This window comes from Mus pahari, chromosome 12, assembly GCF_900095145.1.
Source record: "Mus pahari chromosome 12, PAHARI_EIJ_v1.1, whole genome shotgun sequence".
NCBI lineage: Eukaryota > Metazoa > Chordata > Mammalia > Rodentia > Muridae > Mus > Mus pahari.
The window spans coordinates 31,879,442-31,900,874 of record NC_034601.1 but is presented as its reverse complement, the minus strand read 5'-3'; the positions used below and the strand labels follow the sequence as shown (position 1 = coordinate 31,900,874).

The 21,433-nt window shown below is 42.3% G+C and overlaps 1 protein-coding gene across 4 annotated transcripts in view; it reads right to left on the bottom strand.

Moving 5' to 3' along the window:
• LOC110329410 (golgin subfamily B member 1) overlaps positions 1 to 20,018 on the bottom strand; it is a 44,074-nt gene extending 24,056 nt beyond the window's left edge. Inside the window, exons 1-7 of one of the 4 annotated variants that reach the window (XM_029544284.1) lie at positions 19,816 to 20,018; positions 17,906 to 18,028; positions 16,407 to 16,520; positions 12,296 to 12,698; positions 10,662 to 10,777; positions 6,263 to 6,377; positions 3,037 to 3,110 (exon numbers count right to left, since the gene is read on the bottom strand). In XM_029544284.1, coding sequence (XP_029400144.1) covers positions 3,037 to 3,110; positions 6,263 to 6,377; positions 10,662 to 10,777; positions 12,296 to 12,698; positions 16,407 to 16,520; positions 17,906 to 18,028; positions 19,816 to 19,920 — 1,050 coding nt within the window. In that variant the 5' untranslated portion in view covers positions 19,921 to 20,018. The remainder of the gene's footprint in view (positions 1 to 3,036; positions 3,111 to 6,262; positions 6,378 to 10,661; positions 10,778 to 12,295; positions 12,699 to 16,406; positions 16,521 to 17,905; positions 18,029 to 19,815) is intronic. The other 3 variants (XM_029544285.1, XM_029544286.1, XM_029544287.1) reach the window with 3 other exon arrangements.
• Positions 20,019 to 21,433: the final 1,415 nt, after the last annotated feature.

The following is a 21,433-nucleotide window of genomic DNA, read 5'->3' as shown; positions in this document are numbered from 1 at the left end:
TAAAGTTCTCTATAACTTCAGGTCACAGTCTTATGTTTCCAACCCTACAAGCACGAAAGTCTGATACAGTACTGTATATATACATTATATGTGTGTGTGTGTGTGTGTGTGTGTGTGTGTCACTATCACAGGGTTCAGTGTAACCTACTGCCTCTTGTTCTATTACCCAACATGTTTTCATTTCTTTTTATAACTTGCTTTCATATGGCTCATTTATTCTCATCCCTCACTCGCTACAGTATCTACAGAGTTCAGTTCCCTCTGACTAGAGAATCAAGTCATCCCATACCAAGAAGACAGAGAACCAGAGAGCTTTGCTCTTACTGGCTACTCCCATTATTCTTTTCTCCTCTGAATTTCCTTCTATACATCTTTCTCTATTTAATATCTATGACCTCAAGAGATAGTACCAGTCAGCTTTTCTATGTAACATCTATGTTTTAAAATCTCCTTTCTTAATTTTTGTTTGCTAATTATTTTCTGCTTCTTTTGTTTTTCATTATCTTACTAGACACCCATCTTTTTTTTATCTATGTTGATTTTTTTTTTTAAGCTATGTTTTAGCTTGTTTTCACTAGAAATCATTGGCAAGTCTTTAAGGGAATACTTTTAAGTGTTCATTGGACAAACAAGATTTATTTTTAGTCAGAGTCTTATCATTTATAACTTTATAATACTACAATTTTCCAAATTAAGTCACCATTGACATTTTGTGAACAAGGCCTCAGTGGCTCCATGAGAAGCACTGACTATATACGTTTGATGATTAATTTTATGTGGTAACTTGGTTAGATCATGGTACTCAGATCTTTGGGCAAACATTACTCTAGGCACTTCTATTTAGTTGACATTAACATTTAATGCGTATGTATACATGGGTATGCATGTGTGCATGTGGTGGGGAAACATATATGTACACCTGTATGTGGAAGCCAGAGGACAACCTTCAGGCCATTCTTCAGAAACCACTTGCCTTATTTTCTGCTTGGAGCTCACCAAGCAGGCTAGGCTGGCTGGTCATCAAGCCCCAGGGATCTGTCTTCTCCATCCCAGTGCTGAGATTGCAAGCCTGTACCAACATGTCCAGGTTTTAGAGCTTCCATGGCTCAAAGCTAGGACCTGACATTTGCACAGTAAGCACATGACCAACCGAGTTATCTCTCCAGCTATAAATTAGGAGAATTCGAACAAGGCAAACCATCCTTTCTAGTTCAGGTGAACCTTTTCCATCAGTTAAGGCCTTGGCAGCTGGTGAGATGGGGCTGGTCAGATGGCTCAGTGAGTAAGAGCACCCGACTGCTCTCCCGAAGGTCCGGAGTTCAAATCCCAGCAACCACATGGTGGCTCATAACCATCTGTAACAAGATCTGACGCCCTCTTCTGGAGTGTCTGAAGACAGCTACAGTGTACTTACATATAATAAATAAATAAATCTTTCAAAAAAAAGTCTTATCCCCAAGAGTAAACTCTACTAGCAGATCATCTCTTGACTCAAGTCTTAATATTTCTCTATGTTGGATGGCCTCTGGCTCAACTGGAATTCTGAATTTGCCAATTTGTAAAACTGAATCTCTTTGGGGCTAAAATGGTACTTATAGTATGTCCCTAGAGACATAGACTAATATATAATAAGCAACACTTTGTTAAAAAGCTACATTACTTCCAAATGCCACTTATTATCAATTAGAGAGCATGGCAAATTAAATATAATGCAGCTAACAAAGACACAAACTCACTAGAATGATACTAAGCACTGATGCCTCTGTTAAATTAAATTTCAGTTGATCAAGGTGCCGAGAAGAGACTCTAAACAGGACATCTTTATCATACCACCCTCCACTCCCTGCCAAGGCTCAGGGAATGTCACAGAGGAGAAGGAAGAATGTAGAGCTGGAGGGTTGGGGGGAGACCTATGGAATGCCGTCTCTGGACATGACAGGACTGTCACACCCATGAAATCACAGCAGCTGTAGTTACTTGAACAAGATCAAGGCAGAGAAAATCCCAGCACAGATAAGTAGGAGCTCTGTAGGCCCTACCTGTTATTAAGGAGCTACTAGCACTTGATGGCTGTTTGGGGAGGGAGAATCTCTTTTTGGAGGGCGTTCCCACTTGTAGGTTTCCTGTGCTACAATGAATGACCCCACACCCATGCACATATAGGCAATACTAATTGACTTAGTGGGTTATCAAAAAAAGAAATGACATGAAATTAGGAGACAAGCTAGTGGGATGTGGGGGAAACTGAAGGGGAGAAATGAGGTAGTATCATATTTCATACATGTATGTACATGTATAAACTCACAAATAAAGAAAAATTAGAATTGAAAAGTAGAATAAATAAACACTTTTCAGGTCACAAAAGCTACAATTTGGTAAAGGCTCCTTTGAAATACAATCTTGAGTAAAAGCTACCAAGTAGGGCACATGAGAAACTCCAGAGACTCTGCTTCCTCCCTACTAAGAGGCGGGCGAGCTGTGGTGCCTGAATGAGACTCTCCTCCATAGGCGCAGGTATTTAAACTCTTGGTCCCCAGTTGGGTGTTATCTGGGGAGGTTTAGGAGGTGTGGTCTTGTTGGAGGAAGTATGTCACTGGAGGCGGGCTTTGAGAGTTTGAAGCCTAGAGCCATTTCTCTTTCCCTCTCTCTGCTCCAAGTGTATGATGAAGGATGTGATCACTGTCCGGCCTGTTCCTGCAGCCACACCTGCAGCTTGCTTGCTGTGCACCATGAATGGACTCTTACCCTCTGGAACTGTAAGTCCAAATATACTCTCTCTTCTTTAAGTTGTCTTAGTCATGGTGTTTTATTACAGTAACAGAAAAGTAAATTCTATACAAGTGTGTACTAGTGTTGGTTTAAGACAAAGAATTTCAAATATTCAGAAATGAGTAAGTGATTAAGCCTAGTCACTATGAGTCTCTTAAATGTCATTTCACTCCATGGGTAATACAATTCTCTGTCAACACTGTTAACTGTTGGAGTCAGCCCTGCTTAATCCAGATCCCACTATGATTGCACTAAGTGGTCACTTACCTCAGAGACTGTACCATCAGCCTCCCCTGCTCTATTCTGAGCCTCCAAAAGAGTGATCCGAGAGGAGAGCTTTTCTGAAAGTCAAAAAAGTAGTACCTTTAGAGAATATATGTGGAACATTTGAAAGAAACAGTGATATAGCTGTATCAAGGCTACTTGAGATACTTAAAATAATGGCGAAAAGAAATAAGAAAAGTACTTTGAGGGAGATAAAAGACTGATGCCTCCAAAAGGATTATGAAATATCAAACATAACACAACACAATATATACCATACATAACAGAACACAGCAGATATCATACATAACACAATAGATATCATACATAATATAATAGATATCATACATAACAGAACATAATAGACATAATAGAACGCAGTATGATAATGACCATGAGAGACATGTTCTAGATAGTGTGATGTTTGAAAGGCTGTAGATGCAAAGACATGTGACTTGGAGAAGTTATTTATGCTATAATCTGAAATTCTACTGTCTTAGTTCATCCACATTCCTACTGTTTAAATTGTATATTTTTGCACAATTGTACTTACAATGTTCCAATCGTTAACAGACATTCAGATGTTAAATGTCAGCACTAAAAGGGATCTATGTTTTAACTGCAATCCCAAAGACCAAATAAGGACACAAATGACATAATATGAAGAGGTTACAGGGCAAGACAGACAGCTGGGATCAGGACCCCAGTCTTAACATGCAGTTCTAACATGGGTACCAATACCCTGGATGATAAAACTACTGAGCACCAATCCTGGAGATACTCCAGGAAGCTTATATTCTTTCTGAAAAACTAAACTAAAATAAGAGCATTTAGGCCGGGCAGTGGTGGCACATGCCTTTAATCCCAGCACCCGGGAGGCAAAGGCAGGCGGATTTCTGAGTTCGAGGCCAGCCTGGTCTACAAAGTGAGTTCTAGGACAGCCAGGGCTACACAGAGAAACCCTGTCTCAAAAAAACCAACCAACCAACCAACCAACCAAAAAACAAACAAACAAAAAGAGCATTTGGTCTTTATGCAACATCTCAATGCCTTATCATGACCTGGAGGTTGCATGTTTTGACTCCTATCTTATCCTTCAACCTCTTCTTGTATTGCTATCTTTCTTCACTCTATGACAAAAACTCAGAGCTTCTTTCTGTTCTGCAAACATCAAATACGTTCGCACATCACACTTGCTCTGCTTTCTGCCCTGATTAATATGTTCTTTTCAGGACTGCCCTGCCTTTAGTCATTCGAATGTCAAGCAGCCAGAGAGGCCCATCCTGATCTCTGAAATCCCGCCTTTCCCTTACCTCAGATGCACTTGCAGGATCCGATTTCATTTCCATCCTATGTTACTCTAACATGCTCTTCTTTATACATATTTATGGCTGTCTTACATTCTAAAATGTTCATAGCTATATCTACAGCACATAGAATAGTGTCTGGCTCATACGCAAGGAAGAATATTCATGAAACATATTAATTCAAGACAGTACACATATTGTGCTCAGATATTGCAGACCCCTGAGAAAGACACAGAACTGAGAGTACACAAAGTGAGATGGAAGGGACAGGACAGAACTCAAAGGTCATTTACAACAGCAGACAGAAGAGCCAGGGCAGAGAACCCTAAGGCCAATGACCCCCCCAGGGGACAGAGAACAGAAATCACAGAACCTGCAAAGCATATGACAATCAAGTGAACAGGACAGAAGCTGCTTGCAAAATGGTAGAATAAGGATTATGGATAAAGTATCAAGAAAGTGCTTCAAGTGGGCCAAGTGAATGAGCTGAACTTGTGGCTTTACTGGCAATGTTAGCAATATTTTTAAAATTATGCATTTAATAATGCATAATTTTAAGGCAGGAGCTAGGTGGGAAACGACAAAATGGCTACATGAAAAACTTGGATCTATTTTTTTAAAGTTTATGTGATGTCCTCTCTGACTTGCACAGCACAGCATAATACAGTAGTAGTCAGAGGTGTAGATCAATGGTTCTCAACATGTGGGTCACAACCCTTGGCAGTCTAATGACCTTTCACAGGGGTCACATATCAGACAGCCTGCATAGCAGATATTTACATTCAGATTCATAACAGTAGAAAAACTGCAGTTATGATATAGCAACAAAAATAATTTTATGGTTGGGGTCACCACAGCATGAAGAACTGACTGTATTAATGGTTACTGTGGTTGGAAGGGTGGAAACCACTCTCCTCGATGAATGAGAGCTGTGAGACATCACCCCCACATGCTACTGAAGCGAGGAGGTTCTCTGAAAGCACATGATGAACAGAAGACAGGTAGGTCCAAGAGATGCCTTCGTTCTCGTCGACTGTTCATGCAGTCCAGTAGAACAAAATGCAAATGCGCTCAGCTTAATCCAGCCACATGATAGTCAGCAGCTGTTATTTGCCAGGTGTTACTAAGTTTAGGNAAAGTTCTCTGCCCTTAAACAGCTCACACCATGTCTTCCAAGGGCTTACAATAAACAAGATGAGCACTGACCATCCTCAGACATCAGTCAAGGTACAGAGGATATAGTGGGAGCACAAAGCCCTTAACCCAGGATGAAGTCTGAGTTCCTAAGGAAGACAGTGCCCTGGGTGAGGGCTGACAGGGCAAGCAAGGCTGACAGGGGGAGGAGGCTAAGCAGGATGGTAACATGGCACGAGACGACAGGGACCCAACCTGTAGTTTATTTTGATTTCTCTTACCTCATTCCTGTCCTCATTTTGCCTATTAAAAAAATTCAGCATCTTAGTAAAGTCCAATTCCAGTCATAGCCCCTAGAAGATATCTTTGCCAGTTCCACATGAATATAAAGTATTCAGAAACCCTGAAGCACTTACAGTGTATGTCAGAAAATGTAACCCTGATATAAGCACCAGCACTGTGCTCAGCCACTTAGTGTGCATTAGTTTTATCTTGATAGCTACCAGGTCTGCTATCTGAGAACCTTAGTGTGCTGAGTCAGCTATGTGTATGTGTGCAGCAGTAAGAGCAGAGGCCAGGCAGTGGTGGCGCATGCCTTTAATCCCAGTACTTGGGAGGCAGAGGCAGGTGTATTTCTGAGTTCAAGACCAGTCTCGTCTACAGAGTGAGTTCCAAGACAGCCAGGGCTATGCAGAGAAACTCGGTCTCAAAAAACAAAACAAAACAAAAAGAGAGCAGAGGCACTTATGGCATAAGAAGACAGAGTTCCAGTTTATATTTATACATACCGTTCTCTGCTTTCTGCTCCTCGAGCTCTACAGAGCTAAGGAGCAAGGCTCCCTTCTCAGTCTCTAGCTCTACCACTCTCTTCTGTAAAGAGGCAACAGTCTCCTCCATGACTGCCTACATAGTAGAGAGACAACAAATTAGTGATTCCCCAGCACAAGCTCTCACATTGATGCCCAGAGGGCCTCTAACATGTATAGCATCTACAAGTTCTCCAGATACGAGGATGCTATAGAAACAGCATCCATTCCTCTGCCTGGTGAATCTTTGGAGAAGTTCTTAATTCTGAAGATGGAAAAAGAAATAAAATCTATCCCATAAGCTTCCAGCTCATTGGGGTTGAATCCAAGATAGAAGCCTAGATCATGAAGTTAGAAATCCAAAGTCAACAGGGCATGAAAGAACATTTTAAACGTTCACAAGCAACACCTTATGTACATCTGATTAAAGCCAGGCAAGTAGCAAGGCCTGGAGGAAAATGGACAGGAAGAGAGACCTCTCAAGAGGCGAAAGAACTGCTATCAATGTCCTTGGGTTTTTTCCACTTACAACTAAATGTCCTTCTGCTTCACTTATAGATCTAGAATGTCTGTCTCTCTTAATGACAAGCAAACATCTATATTAAATCTTCTGTTTTTTTTTTTTTTCTTGTTATACCCTTTATCCTACAAAGGGCTTACTTCATACACATTTTCATGCAACTTTACTGAAATTGCCATGTTAGGCTATAGAGTTTGCACAGAAACTGCAAGAGGTATGTGTAGGGTTTGGAACTTCTACCTAGAGGAAAGTTTCTAATTTGTAATAAAACTCCAATAAAACAGCTATAGGCATTCTGTCTTGAAAATAAAAAAGCCCTGTAGGGGAACAAAGCTGAAGTGTGAGGGAAGCAAACAGAGGAAGAACGTCAGTCAAGGAGTTAACTGTCTATACATGCAGTCTAACCGCCAGCTGAACAATCAACGGTACAACTCCTGGGCTGACCAATTACCAGAGGCAGAAACATCCAAACNAGTTTTGGGGCTCTCTCTACCACAGGCCAGAGTGGACAGTGTGGGTCCATGCTACTCGCTGATTTTAGTCATCAGAATGCTTCAGAAGTTTAAAAATAAAACAGGCCATCCAAATGAAACATTTATAACATCTAGAACTCAGTACAAAATCACTCATGATGGAGAGAAACAGGAAACTGAGATTCAGAAACAGGAAACAGATTCAGTCTCAAGGAAAAATATAACCAAGAAAGACTAATCACAAAACGATGCAAACACTGGATTAGCAAGCAAGAACTTATATTGTGGTGACAGCAATTGAACCCAGGACCTTTGGCAGGCTCAGCAGTGCTCTCCCACTGAGCTGAATTCCTACCTTGGTTTTTGTCTTGAGTCAGAGCCTCCCTCCCTGCCACAGTCAGATGGCCCTGAACTTGGGATATCCTATTTCTACCTCCCAAATTCTGGGCCTACAAGGATATGGTACCAGGTCTGGCTGCAAAGTAGGATTTTAAAGATAATATTATAACTATGATAAAATAGAATGTTAGCAATGAATGAAAAGACAGGAACTTCGAGTGCAAGACAAACAAACAAACTCTATTAAATGAAAACGTTTGAAAATCTAGGATAGAAAAATCACAAATATTAAATGAAAAATCCAATGGATAGGCTTGATAGAAGACTATGGAGAAAAGAAATGCAGTGACCTTGAAGGCAGATCAAGAGAAACTGATTAGTCTGATTACTAAAGAAAAAGGACCACAGCATCATGGAGACATAGGACAATATTGAAATAAACTTTAATTGGTGCATCCAAGAAGAGGAAGAACACAATACACAGAAAAATTATTTAAGATGGCCACATTTTTTTTCATACACAAGCTTCTATCTGTGAAAAAGAAAAAGACTCAACAAAAGGAAGAAAATTGCAAAGAAAACCACAAATGACTGCATCACAAAGTAAAAGGTCTTTTAAAGCTCAGTGGGAAAACGATCCTTTCCTCTGTAGGAACAATCATAGGAAGAACTGCTGGGACCATGTAAGGCAGAAGACTGTAAAATAGATTTTTTTAATGTCCTGAATGAAAAAGTGTCAATACAGAACTATAAATCTATTCAAGAATAAAACAAAATGCAAATATTAGCTCACACCAAGAGAATTTTTCTTTAGTAGTCCCAACTACAAGAATCTAGTGGTTATTCCAGAAAAGTGTGGTATTAGATGGAAACCAAGCCTCAGAGAAAAGAACATGGGACATGGTAAATATGTCAACATCTTCTCCTTGATGTGTTTTAAATACATGTAATGGTTCAATGCACACATGTTAACACTATATGCTAAAATTTAAAACTTTAATTAACATAAGCAACAAATGTAACATAAAGGCTAGGGTGAGAGTATGGCATTACATGGTTTTTGTAGTTAAAGTGATAGCCCTAAAAAGATTACAATGTTAAGAATATTCGGGTGGAGGGTTGGGAAAATAAAAGAATATGCAGGTGTGGGCATTTTTGTGTTCATGCTTGTGTGTCTGTGAAGGTAAACTTAATACCCTAAATGAGCTTTTAGGCCATGTGCCCCCGAGGTGGGTAACACAGACAGAGCCTGGCTGGCCCTTGAATTAAGGAGACGCAGCTAAGACTCAAAGAACAGAGTGCCACATAGGCCATGTGCAGAGGGTGCCCCCATGTGTACTCAGCAGGCTGCACATGAATACGAGGGAACGATCTCAGGAGAGCTCAACTACCACAGCTACCTACTTGACAAGATAGAGAATAAACATGTTGTGGATCGACCTTTCTTTTCAAGTGACAACTGACACCCATTAGAACATTTCAAGCTATTTATGTGAATATATATAATCAATATCTGGCAACCAAAGATTATTTGGCATGTAAGGATGTCAGAAAATATAAGCCACAATAAACAGACCAATTACTGATACAGACACTAGAATTAAAATAAGTACATCGAGACAGCGGGAGTCATAAAAATAATCTAATGGAAAGCAGCTCTCAAAATTAATGCAGAATTGAAATGCAGAGACTCGCCAGAGGCAATGAATTCTAAGCACAGGAACTACAGTGAAAATGAGGTCCTGGCCTACCAATATCCCAGTTTTCAAAGCCAGTGATAAAATTTCAAAAGCAGAAGGTTTAAAAAGAGATTATCTATATAAAACGAAATATAACGGACAAGACAGCTGAGGAGAACTCTTGAAAGCAACACCACACTAAACTTGTCAATGTAGAGGGCTACAGTCATCGAGACCTACAAGCTGATACAATGACATAATCAGCTACACAAGAGTTGTAAGAGCCCATCAGCAGAGGCATGTCCAGGCCTGTGGACACACACACACACACACACACACACACACACACACACACACAAGCACAATACATCCCCATCTACACCCATAGGAAACAAAGGCAGCACTTTACACAGAATGGCACCACAAGATTGTGGAGGCTCCCAATTAATAAATTTTACTAGAACAGGACCACAACCATTTGTTTACTTTTTAGATTATCTCTGCTTTTGCTCTATAATGGCAATTTATAAGAAAAAAAAAGGGCATATGCTCCAGGATTATATTTATAAGTAAACCATGTGAAATTATGGTGGAAAATGGAATAGTAGCTGCCGCTTGAGAACACACTTTGCAGGCCAATGACAGTATGTTAGACCTTATCAAGAGTTTGGGTACTACAGCTGAATGCGTCTGACAAAACACTCATAGTATACTTATGATTTATGTATTTGATGGTTTGTAAACCTTACCTCAAGAGAAAAAGAAGACTCAACTACCAACAAATACTGAATTATCGTCAACAACACACATGTTGAAATATCTGGAGAAAAAGTCCCGATGCCAGTAGCCTACTGTGACATTTAGAAGATGTTAAGATGAACTGATGGAGCCAGGCGTGGTGGCGCACGCCTTTAATCCCAGAACTTGGGAGGCAGAGGCAGGCAGATTTCTGAGTTTAAGGCCAGCCTGGTCTACAAAGTGAGTTCCAGGACAGCCAGGGCTATACAGAGAAACCCTGTCTCAAAAAAACAAAAAACGGTGAACTGATGGACAGAGAGGGACAAAGGACAGCTCGAAGAGCAAATTTACCCTCAGTGTTACAATACTATCTGGAGGGACGGATATGAGCACTCGTTATAAAACTGTGCCTATCTATCTGGACTGCTGGAAAAATGGCCTAGTAAGTGCCAATATTGTTGTCCTTGTCGGGAAGCTACTTTGATGTCTTTCAGGGCTCTATTCAGCTAGAGTCATACCCCAAAAAGCATTTCATTAGGTAGAAAATGCACATTTCCACTCTCTGTAATACTCATTAGAGCCCTTCAGCACAGCAAACACATATAGATCACAGAGAAATTCACATTAATTACCTGGTCGCCCTCATTATTAATGTCTGGTAAAGAAGTCTGAGATGCTGTTTCATGTTTTTGCAAGTTTGGCTTATTTACAAATTGGCTAATTTCTTTAGATTTTTGCTGGAGTTGATCTAAGGAAGAGAAAACAAACATGCATATCTGAGGAAAACAAGACAAGCACATAGGAGCGAGGTCTGCTCGGGTCGGGAACCTCTACAGATACACCACATTCAACTTTACTAGTTCAGCTACCTAATTAAGCTTATGGTGCCAGTTACATTTTTTACTGTTTGGATCAAAGAGCATCTCAGGAAACTACTTCCTTCAAAGGAGAAATAAGCACATGGAATGTTACAGAGTCACAAAGCAAAATGCAATCCTGCCATCTGCTTAACACTGGACTGAGTGGGGGACACTGCGCTAAGTGCAGAGAGAAGTGGAGATGGACAACTGCGCAGTCCATCTCCACTTCGGGAACTAGTGTGAAAAAGCCTCAGAAAGCGGTGATTCTTAGGGAGCTGGAAGGGTGAGGGCGATGAAAGGAAGTCTGAGGAAGGATGGCAGGAGGTTGTGAACACACACTGTTTGCATGTATGGAATTCTCACTCTGAATGCCATTAACATGCATAACTGGTAACATGCTAATAAAGACAGGCCTAGACATTTAAAATAATCATTTTTCATTTACCCCTTAAAAATGGATTTGGTGGACACAGGCACACCTTTAATTTCAGTACTCAGAAGGCAGAGGCAGACGGATCTCTGAAGCCAGTCTAGTCTACAAAGCAAGTTCCAGGGTAGCCCAAGACTGTACAGAGAAACCCTGATTTGAAAANANAAAAAAAAAAAAAAAAAAAAAAAAAAGAAAAGAAAAGAAAAAAGAAAAAGAAGAATGGCTTTGGTGATTTATATTACAGTCTTCATGCTCCATCAAGTGTCCCCAGCGGGGTTTAAACATGACCATGGTTTGGGGAAGGAGACAATGGGCTCAGATATTTATTTCTCCTTCCCCTCATGATGGCTTCTAGACTTTCTGGTTGAAAACCAACCTTGTGGTACTTGTTTGCAAATTACTTCTTCCTAAACTCCTTCCGAGGGCATGCACACTCCCATCTGTCAGTATTACGCGAGGGACTTGAAAGATGCCAGCAACACGGAACTCAGGGAGTTTTGTTTTTATAAAGTCCTAAACTGGTGAACTTTTAGGGTCATTTTCAATTTTAATAAAATATTTTAAAATGTTTCTTAAAACCTGTTTAGAGACAAAAGTTTTCTTCAAAAAGAAATTCTCACCTACAACAAAAGCAATTAGATACACCTTTAGACTAATGGATGGCTTCTTGCAATTTAGTCTGTGTGTGTAAATGTGGCCTGACATTTCCAGAAACACATTCCATTCTGTGCCCCGCAGGCACTGTGGGCTTCCGATCAGTTGTGTTTTACACAGGACTCCTCAGTGCCTGGACCAGGGCTGAGCAGTGTTTAGCACTGAGCCGACAAGGTTACAAGACTTATGTTTTGAGAGGGAGGAGGAGACCATGTCAGAGGAGATGCCTTCCTTCTGAGCTTGCCACTAACCAAGCCCTGAAGGTAAGGAAGTACCATCCACTAAGGGGCTAGAGGTGTGGCTTCCAAAGACACACACTGACCTTCCAGCTGTCGCAGGGCCTGGGCTGACTCGGCAGCCTGGTCGTGCTTCTCCTGGAGCAGCTTCGAGTTTTCCTCCTTCAGAGCAGCACAGGCAGACTGCAGCTCTTGCTCGTTCTTCTGAAGACTCAAAATGCAAGCAGTCTTCTCCTCCATCTCTGTCTTATGTCTTTGCTGGAGAGCACTGTACTGCGTCTCCAGGTCAGCCTGAGCTCGGCCTGCTCGCTCCAGCTGTCCCTGAAGCTGATGCATCTCTTCTTGAAGGTTATGGAAGGATAACTTTCTCTCTGCCACTTCGAGTTCTACCTTTTCCATCAGGGTCTTGGACTCCTGTCTTTCTCTTTCTATGGTGTTCCTTAAAGTATTATGTTCAGCCTCCAACAGCTGTAGCTGCTGTGAAAGAACCTGGAAAAAAGAACAAACAAAACACCGAGCATCAGGACCCACAACTACTGCATGCTCTCATTCGGGGAGCACACTGATACACTCCTAGGAGCCTCACATGGGCACTGAATCTGTGGAGTAGCGAACACCCTCGTGCTTGCTTTCCAGATATTCTGGACCGTTCACACTCCTATTTGCCTTGCGTGGGTATGTGTTCATCTGTGCCTCTCCTGTTAGAGAACAAGCCTCAGGCGGGAAGGAGGGAGGCACGCTGTCTCATTCTTACTCGTCTGTAGCAGCAGCACGGCCTCTGACAGGACGGACTCAATTCACAGTGAATGAATCACTCCAGTCCTTGCTCTGGAGGAATGCAGGGTTCAGGCCCCGAAGCAGGCTGAGCATACGAAAGCACTGAGGAATATCTGGAAATCGTTCAAGGGAAGAGAAGAGGGATGGGGTAGGGTGATCTTCCTTTAAAGACAGTCAAATAGTCTAAAACTTAAAAGTAAGCAATGAGCCAGGCAAGGAGGTACGAAAAATGGTACCTCAGGCAGAGAGCCAAAGGAGAAACATGACTACCAACTGCTGAGGTAGTTGGAGTTAGTGTAGAGAAAGAGTCAGGTGAGGAAATGGGAGGAGGCTGGAAAACAAGGCTCTGCACACACCTGTCACTAAGAAAACAGAGCAGTCCTCTTAGTAGTACGGAGGCTGGTCACATGGACAACACTTCTCATGCGCGCACACACACACACACACACACACACACACACACACACACACACACCACTTGTCGGGAAGAGCTCTTTATGCAAAGATGTTCCAAAGTCAGAACTAGGTCTGGATATTACTGATGAGGGCAGAGTCTAGAATTAAGAGATTAAATCAGCAGAACTGATAATGAATTGTAGGGGTTAAAGGAGACAAAAGAAACGAGGAGGTTTGAGTTTTATTCTTTTAACTGAATATCCTGTTAAGAGAAATTATGGGGAAAGTATTTTTTAAAATGTGCTTCTGAATTGGATACGCAACAATTACACCTACTTGTAGGGTAAATGTAACATTTCAATGAGGCACTCAGGTGTAACAATCAGATCATGGTCACTGGTCTCTGTCATGTCAATCTGTCTTCTATTTGTGTTGGGACATTCAAACTCTTCTGTGCTAGGGTTTCCTAACGGATGTTGTCAAGTGCAGCTACAGACGGGCTGCAGATGTGCAGTTACCCTCCAATCCAGAGGCCTCCTGGGCTCACTTATCCCCTCTCCACTTTCCTCTCCTGCATCCTTCCCAAGTGCTGGAAGCTACCATTCTGTTCTCTACTTCTTTGAGACCAGCTTTCGGCTTCTGTATGTGAGAACATGTGATATCTGTCTTCCTGTGCTTCACTTACTGCAACATCCTGCACTTCTTCCATGTTGCTGTAAAACATAGAACTTCATTCCGTTTTTAGGACTGAGTAACATTCCACTGTGTGTCTATTTCACAATCTATATTTATCTGTATTACACATCCACTGACAGGCGCCTAGGCTGGCTCTTTGTATCCCAGCCATCGTGAGCTGTGCTGCAGCACTCACAGGAGAACACGGGTGCCTCTGCATGCTCTGGTCTACTCAGCATGGGAATGCCAGGCGCTGTTAGCTCCATGTCTAATCTTCTGAGCTACAAATAATCTGCTTTCAGAAGGAAGGTGCGGCGAGACTGCCAAGCTTGTCGGTCAGCCACGAATCTCCAGGGAACTAGATACATACCAAAAGCACGGGGGAGATAAATACTGGGGAGAAACCAATGGCAGTGGGACAGTCACATCTGCTATAAGAGGGAAGGAGATAAGACTGTGTATAGTAAGGATACTGGGCAGAGGCTACGCTGTTCGCTAACACTGTCTAGTGGACGGGAAGAGACATCTATGGAGGAAAAGTAAGGAAAATAAAGAAAAGGTCCAGAGACATAGGAAGAGAACCAAGCTGTGCCCTGTGAGAATGGGAATGAAGAAGCTTCAAGGAGCAAGTGACACACAGTAACAAATATCAGCCAGACACAGTGGCATACCCCCGGGGTCCCAGCACATGGGAGAATCGCAGATTCAAGGGCAGCCTGGATTACACAGAAAACCTATTTTTAAGAAATTAATAAAAACAACCAAAAGCCAAGAAAACAAATACTGCAGAAAGGTCTAGTAAAATAAGGCTTAAAACACAATCATCAGATTTGAGAATTACAGGCATCTGGTGATTCCCTAGAATGTCTTCAGTAGTATGGTAATAATCTGAGCTATCATAATCTTTCGTATGTGCCAAACCCTAACACTTTTATTTGCTATTTCATGTGATTCTAACATAGGTCCTTCATGTAAGTTGTGCCCTAGTTTATTGATGGAGACCTGAAGCCTGCTAAGCCAAGCAGGGGTGTAGGAATTCTCTGTGTCTGAGGGTTTTGCCTGTGATGAGGGGACGATACTATCCATTGCCCGAGAGCTGCGAAGATCCACAGTGCATTACCTAATACAGAATCTGACAGAGGGCACACAGGTACAGGTATTCACGCAGCAATGGCCTTGTTACTGCCCTAGGACACCCAGAGAAGACCCAGAGTCCGGATACTGGTCTTTCTGAGGATGAAAGCAAGAAGAACATGCTTCTATACTACTGAGAAAGGTGCCTCAAGAAGGCTTCACTGGACACTGAGGAGGAAGGGTATGTCTGCTTTTACCAGGCAGCAGAGAGCACCCAGGTGAACAAAGGCTGTATTGCTACAGAACCAATTCTGCATTAGAATTTGGCTACCTGGATATGATGATGAGACAAGGACACAGGGATGCCACAGGTAGGTAAGACGAGCCAAAATGGGAGGCATGGGTCCATACAGGATAGTGTTGGGCCCTGCTAACTGAGGTGAAAGTCTGATGTTACCAGAAAGCCCCGAGCTTGGTACAAACTGGCAGATTCCTTTTATCAGTAGGGTTTCTCCTTTTCTGACCTTGTCTGAAGAGTCTGAAACTCCTAAACCCTCTATTTGCAAAATGTCCTATAGCCTTGGTGAGATTACAGTTTCGGCTTCCTTTCTCTAGAATAAGAAACTTGTTCAGCTATCATCTAAGATTCCTGGAAAGCCTCTCCCCCTGCTAATGAGATATCTTAGTACCTTCAGCCAATGAACCTGCCCACCCTGGGTATTCCTAACCACTTCCCCAAACTATATAACCTTGATTGACTCCAATAGTCTCCCCAAAGCATACTCATAGGCTGTCTGAAACCCTGCTTGACAACTCTGCTCCCTTCGTCCTCATGGGCCAGTGGCTACCAACCCAGGGAGAAGGAAGATCCGCAGATAGCAAGACAAAGAAAGGGACTATTGCATTATAGGATCCCTTCAGACCAGCAAAGAGTTGACCAACACAGATAGGCAAAGCCAAGACCAAGCACATGGCACAAGAAGCACTCGAGTTGGTCAAGGGGTACAGTGATGGAAAAGAAACTCACTAGACGACAACAGGAAAGTCTTCAGAAAGACTCTAGACCCTCAACAGTGAAGAGAAAGTGCAATAGAAGATGGAAGCGGGAAGGCCCAGGGAAGGCAATGCTTGTTTTACCACTGTGTCGCCAGCAGTTAAGCACAGATGGCACCAAGCCTCTGAAGGTTCATAGGCTTTTATACCTGCTGCCTGACAACCTAACATGCAAACAGAGCCCACCTCTGGCAGGCAGTAGGTAGAAACCACAGATGGTACCTGGTTTCTCTGCTCTGCAGAAGTCAGCTCCTTCTGCAGCAGGTCCACAACCTGGGCACGGCCCAGCAAGGCTTCTTCATGCTCCTCCAGCTTCCTCTGCATCACCCTCAATTTCTGAAAAGAAAACATTTTAGGCATAATTACAGATAAATAAGATGGTTATTTGCCTACCTTTCAAAATGTCACATGTACCTATAAGGCTTCAGAGCGTGAAAGGTAAGAGATTAAAGAGTGGACACCAGGATGCCATGGCCCATCCAGCAGCAAGGGAATCTCCAAAATGCCTTCTCCAGAGTGTGACAACAACCAAACCCAAATGCAAGCAAGGCCCCTAATGTACTCAAGATAAACTCACTTTCAAAGTTATATATAGTTCCTGTCTGGTCCCTAAATAGCACAGGTAACATATATTTCTTACCTACAAAAGAGCAATCTGCATACGCAAAAACCATTTCTCTTCTGTTTTCAATCACTGGAAAGGCACTTGAAAAATAGCCACTGAATAAATAATCAATATATATAGTCAATATTCTATTTTTCAAAGCAGTGTACTCTGAAGCTCCATGTAGTACATTCTGTAAGACTGCTTAGGACATATAACGAGTTTTCACTCAAGAACAAACATAGGAGAGTCTGGAAAGGAAGGCACAGTTGGCAAAATCCTTGTGAGGCCTGTGGTCAACCCCTGGGATCCATATAAAACTCAGGCCAGGTGGAACAAGCCTGCGATCCCAGCTCTGAGGATGGGGAAACAGGGTTCCTGAGGCTTGCTAGCTAGGCAGCCTAGCCCAGCCTAATTAGTGAGCTAGGCCAATAGAGACCCCGTCTCAGAAGGAGGAAATTCAGGCAAATGGCTCCTTAGGAAAGAATGACATCCAAAGTGGTCCTCTGGCCTCCACAGACATGTACATGTGTGCATGCACACTTGTGTACATAAACATGCATCTGCATATACAGAAACATACATCAAACTCAGATCAAACAAAGTGCCACTAAAATACCTCTCATTTCTACATGGTTCTACATTCTAAGTACAAATGATGTGAGTTAGTACGTGGTAAACTCCAAAACAATGAAGTCAATTTTCATTGTCTACTCAATGATCTTAAAATTCTTTAAAAGGGCTTTGTTGCTTCAAACTCATTTTTATCTTTTTTTAAACCACAAAACTGACTTCATCAATTTGAAGTTTTGGATCAGGCTTAGAGCATGAACGGTAGGTGTAAATGAGCAAATGAAAGAGAAGCCAGCCCACTGCTCATCCCACACAGATTCTCACACAAGCTCAGCTTTAAAGTGCCAAGCTCCGACCGGATAAGGAAAAAGAGAAAGTAAGCTCAGGACCCCAAAATGACAGGCAACAAAAGACAGGGCACCAATAAGAAGCCAAGGCCTACATGGTGGCTGCGTGGAGGGCCACAGGGAAGAGCAGTGGCTGTGAAGGCTTGATTAAACATTAACGAACATGACAGTCATTCTACGGAGCTTGAGCAACACACCTGTTGCATTTCTGTTTCCACATCTGACTGGGTTACTAACTGAAGGAGCTCATCTTCGTGGAGACGAACCTGTGTTTCAAAGCGGGCATCTTTCTCTCGGACCACCTGCTGCATGGAACTCAACTGAAGACACACACCAGAGAAACTACACAAGTTACTCTCCAGAGCATTTCACAGACAACTCTTATAACCTACTGTGCAACGACAGGCACTCAGCAGGGACAGAGAGCAGTTCCCTAAACCTCAGCTCTGACTGACAAGGGCAAGGACATTGGGAGAGCGAGAGGCCCAGCAGCAACTTCCAGACACGAGAGAATGCCTGCTCTCAGACTCAGAATCAACTCATACATAAGTTTAATTAGAAATTTTCATGGATACTAAAAATGCCTTAAATATTCAAGAGCTGTTTTTGTTTTAATTCTGAAAAGATCAGAAAATCAAGCCTACAAGTGAAGTTAGATTCTGTTAACCCCCGGTACTTCTTTCAGTGTCAGACGCATGCTCCAAGACAGCCCCAGAACCTCATGCCTGTAACAGAATAACTAGAGCTCACTTACAGCATTCAAGATACTCTACAAATAGAAATGTAAAGCTTCTTTTTTGGTTTGGTTTTCAAAGACTTGCTGAAGAATTGGGTGTGCTCGCAAAGGCACGGCACCTCCTGAGCTGTGTCCAGCTGCACTTCCCGCAGGTTTCCCTTTAATGGACTGCACTTTTCTTCTCTGCTTTTCTAACTCTTCTCCTGCTTGGCTAGAGAATTGCCTATCTCTTGGATTTTGTTTAAACCCCATCTTTTCCACGTAAGCTTATATAACTGCCATGCTCACAAAATACTTTCTCTCAAAATACTTGGATGCTCATGTTACTTTTACCATTGTTATTTTTTGAGACAGGGTCTCACTGTGCAGCCCAGGCTGGCCTGGAACTTGCCATGTTGCCAACATTGGTCTCAAACTCGTGATCTGTACACTTCAGCCTTCTGAAAGCTAGAATAATGGCTTGTGACAAGTGGCTTGCTCCATGATGGACCTGTTAACATATTCATGTCTTTGCTGCCTTTGTTTCAAGCAATTTAAAAATGCATAACCTTTCCCTATCCTACACTGTATATAGTGCTACACATAAGTTAATAGGATAAGCTTATCAATTTCTGGATATATGATTCTTGCTGTGTATATAACCACTGCCCATTCCTAGACAGAAGACACCCCTGTTATCAATGTATCTGATAGATAAAGTCAGTTATGTGCCATATGCAAAGGCACTCCAGGGATTCAAAATGTGTCATGATCCAAAAGCATTCTCAAAGGAGAACTATGTGGTAGGTTGTCAGGAGGAAACAGAAAAACAGAGCTGAGGGTGCCAGTGCAAACTGGCTGGCTCTGGCTTCAGAAATGAGTATGAAGAAGAATGGTATCCTAGAGCCATTAGCAGGGGATTCTAGACCCTTTACCACTTCTTTATTTCATGCTTACTAAGTAACTTAAGGCTAAGGTGTATCTTCCTAACAAGATTTTAATTTATGGAAAGAATGGAGCTAATAATTTGTAATTCTTTTCATCCGTCAGTCTCTTTTGAATTCAGTACAAGCCCAGTCCTAACACACAACCTCTCTGTGTTAAAATGGAGTATCTGAACTATGAGACAAAACCAGTCATTCACAAAGCTATGGCAAGTTCATCAACCTAAGTAGTAGCTTTTGAGAGGTTCTGGAGCCTCCTGGTAAGACGCGTATCATCACTCAGCATATACTCACCACTCTTCTAACTCTTCCACACCCTCCTAGTGTGACATCTAACTGTCATGCTTTCATCCACCAAGCTCTGGAAGTGACTGCTGGGGCTGACGTGCCACATTTAACCCTCTGGATCCCATGATGCTGTATTCTAGTGAAGGCGCCATTGTCCTACCTGGGCAGCTTGCTCTGCCTGTGTCTGGCTGAGCTGTGTTTGCAAAGTGCTGATGAGCTCTTCCTTTTCTTGGAGCTGCTGCTTCATCAGGGCAGAGTCTTCCATCTCTGCAGAACTCTTATCCGATGAGAAGGGGGAAATAGTCACTTAAGCAAAGCGTTTGGAGGTCCTAATTCTTTGACTTTCTCATCTGTCTTGAATACCTACCGTACTCCCTTCTAATTTATACTTTGATACAAAAAAGAATTCAATATACTAATTTTTAAAATATTATTGAATTCCTAAAATTTGTCAGAAGAAGATAGAATAGCAACACTGACTTCAGTATCTTTGAATGGTCACATAGGAAAGAGACAGACCAACTAGACAGTGAACATAAAAACGTGGACAATGTTGACAACGTAAGTAGGAAGATATTCTATAAACAAGGTAAGAGCAAACCCCAGAAATCTGAATTTGCTGGCATTAGAGACTGTATGAGAGAAAGGGGACAGTGACAGAGCTGCATCTGATGGCCTCAGGTATAGGAAAAGTGCAAAGCAGCTAACAAGTCTCTGGTGGAACCCACAGCAGCCAGGATCAGAGCAGCTGCAGCTTTGGCCATGGGTAAATGCAGGGCTTCTAGAGCAAGGAAGACGGAGAGGGTGGGGCTAATCTAGGGCTCTGAGATCTCAAACCTGAGCCACGGGTGCTAGTGTTAGAGACAGATATTCAAATACACTCAGAAGAAATTGTGGGCAGTGACATCAAGATGAAGAGGACCAGAGATGTAGCCACTGGGAGGCTGTCTGCCCTGCACGGTCAAGGCTGTGGGCTCTAGCTCCAGTACTAGGGATAATAGCTGAGTACAGTGGCGTGTGCCTGAAATTTCAAAAACAGAGGGCTGAGACAGAAAAGCTGAGAGTTCAAGACAGGCCTGGGCTACATAGTGAGACCCAGCTCAAAACAGAAAGCAGAGTAGAGGTAATATAGAGAAAAAGGGAACCTGTATGAATATGCTGCATAATTTGGTATCAACCAACCACATGAGGCTAGAGAAGTCTTACAATGGGATGCCTCCAAAAGTATTTCATTTTAGTAATATTGCTTAACTAAAATTTAAAGTTGAATTATAAATTAATTTTTATTAGTTTCGTTGAGGCGTGACAACATGACTTTATCTGTTATATCAGATGAGATTAAAAAAAGATTTAACAAATTTCTCCGTGCATGTGTGTGCTTGCATGAGTTCCTATGTACTGCAGGTACAGACACCTGCAGAGGTCAATGGGCATTGGTCAGAGCCTCAGGAACTGGAGTCAGAGGTGGTTGTGAGCTTCCTGAGGCAGATGCTGGGGACCTAACCTAGGTCCCCATACAAGAGCAGTTAAAAGTACTCTTAACCACCAAGCCACTTCTCCAGCCTCTTGAGTGAGGTTTTGGTAAGGTAGTGTGTGCAAGGAAGAAACTGACAGCAACGGAGCAGAGCAGTCGCTGTCAATTGTGTAATTCAAGTTCCAGAAGAGATGTGAACCATATACAGAAAGAATACACAGAGTACATACAAACGCCAGCAAGAGCATCACACACCACTGCAAACTCTAAGTACTAGACTTGGAAGGGAGGGAGAGAGGGAGGG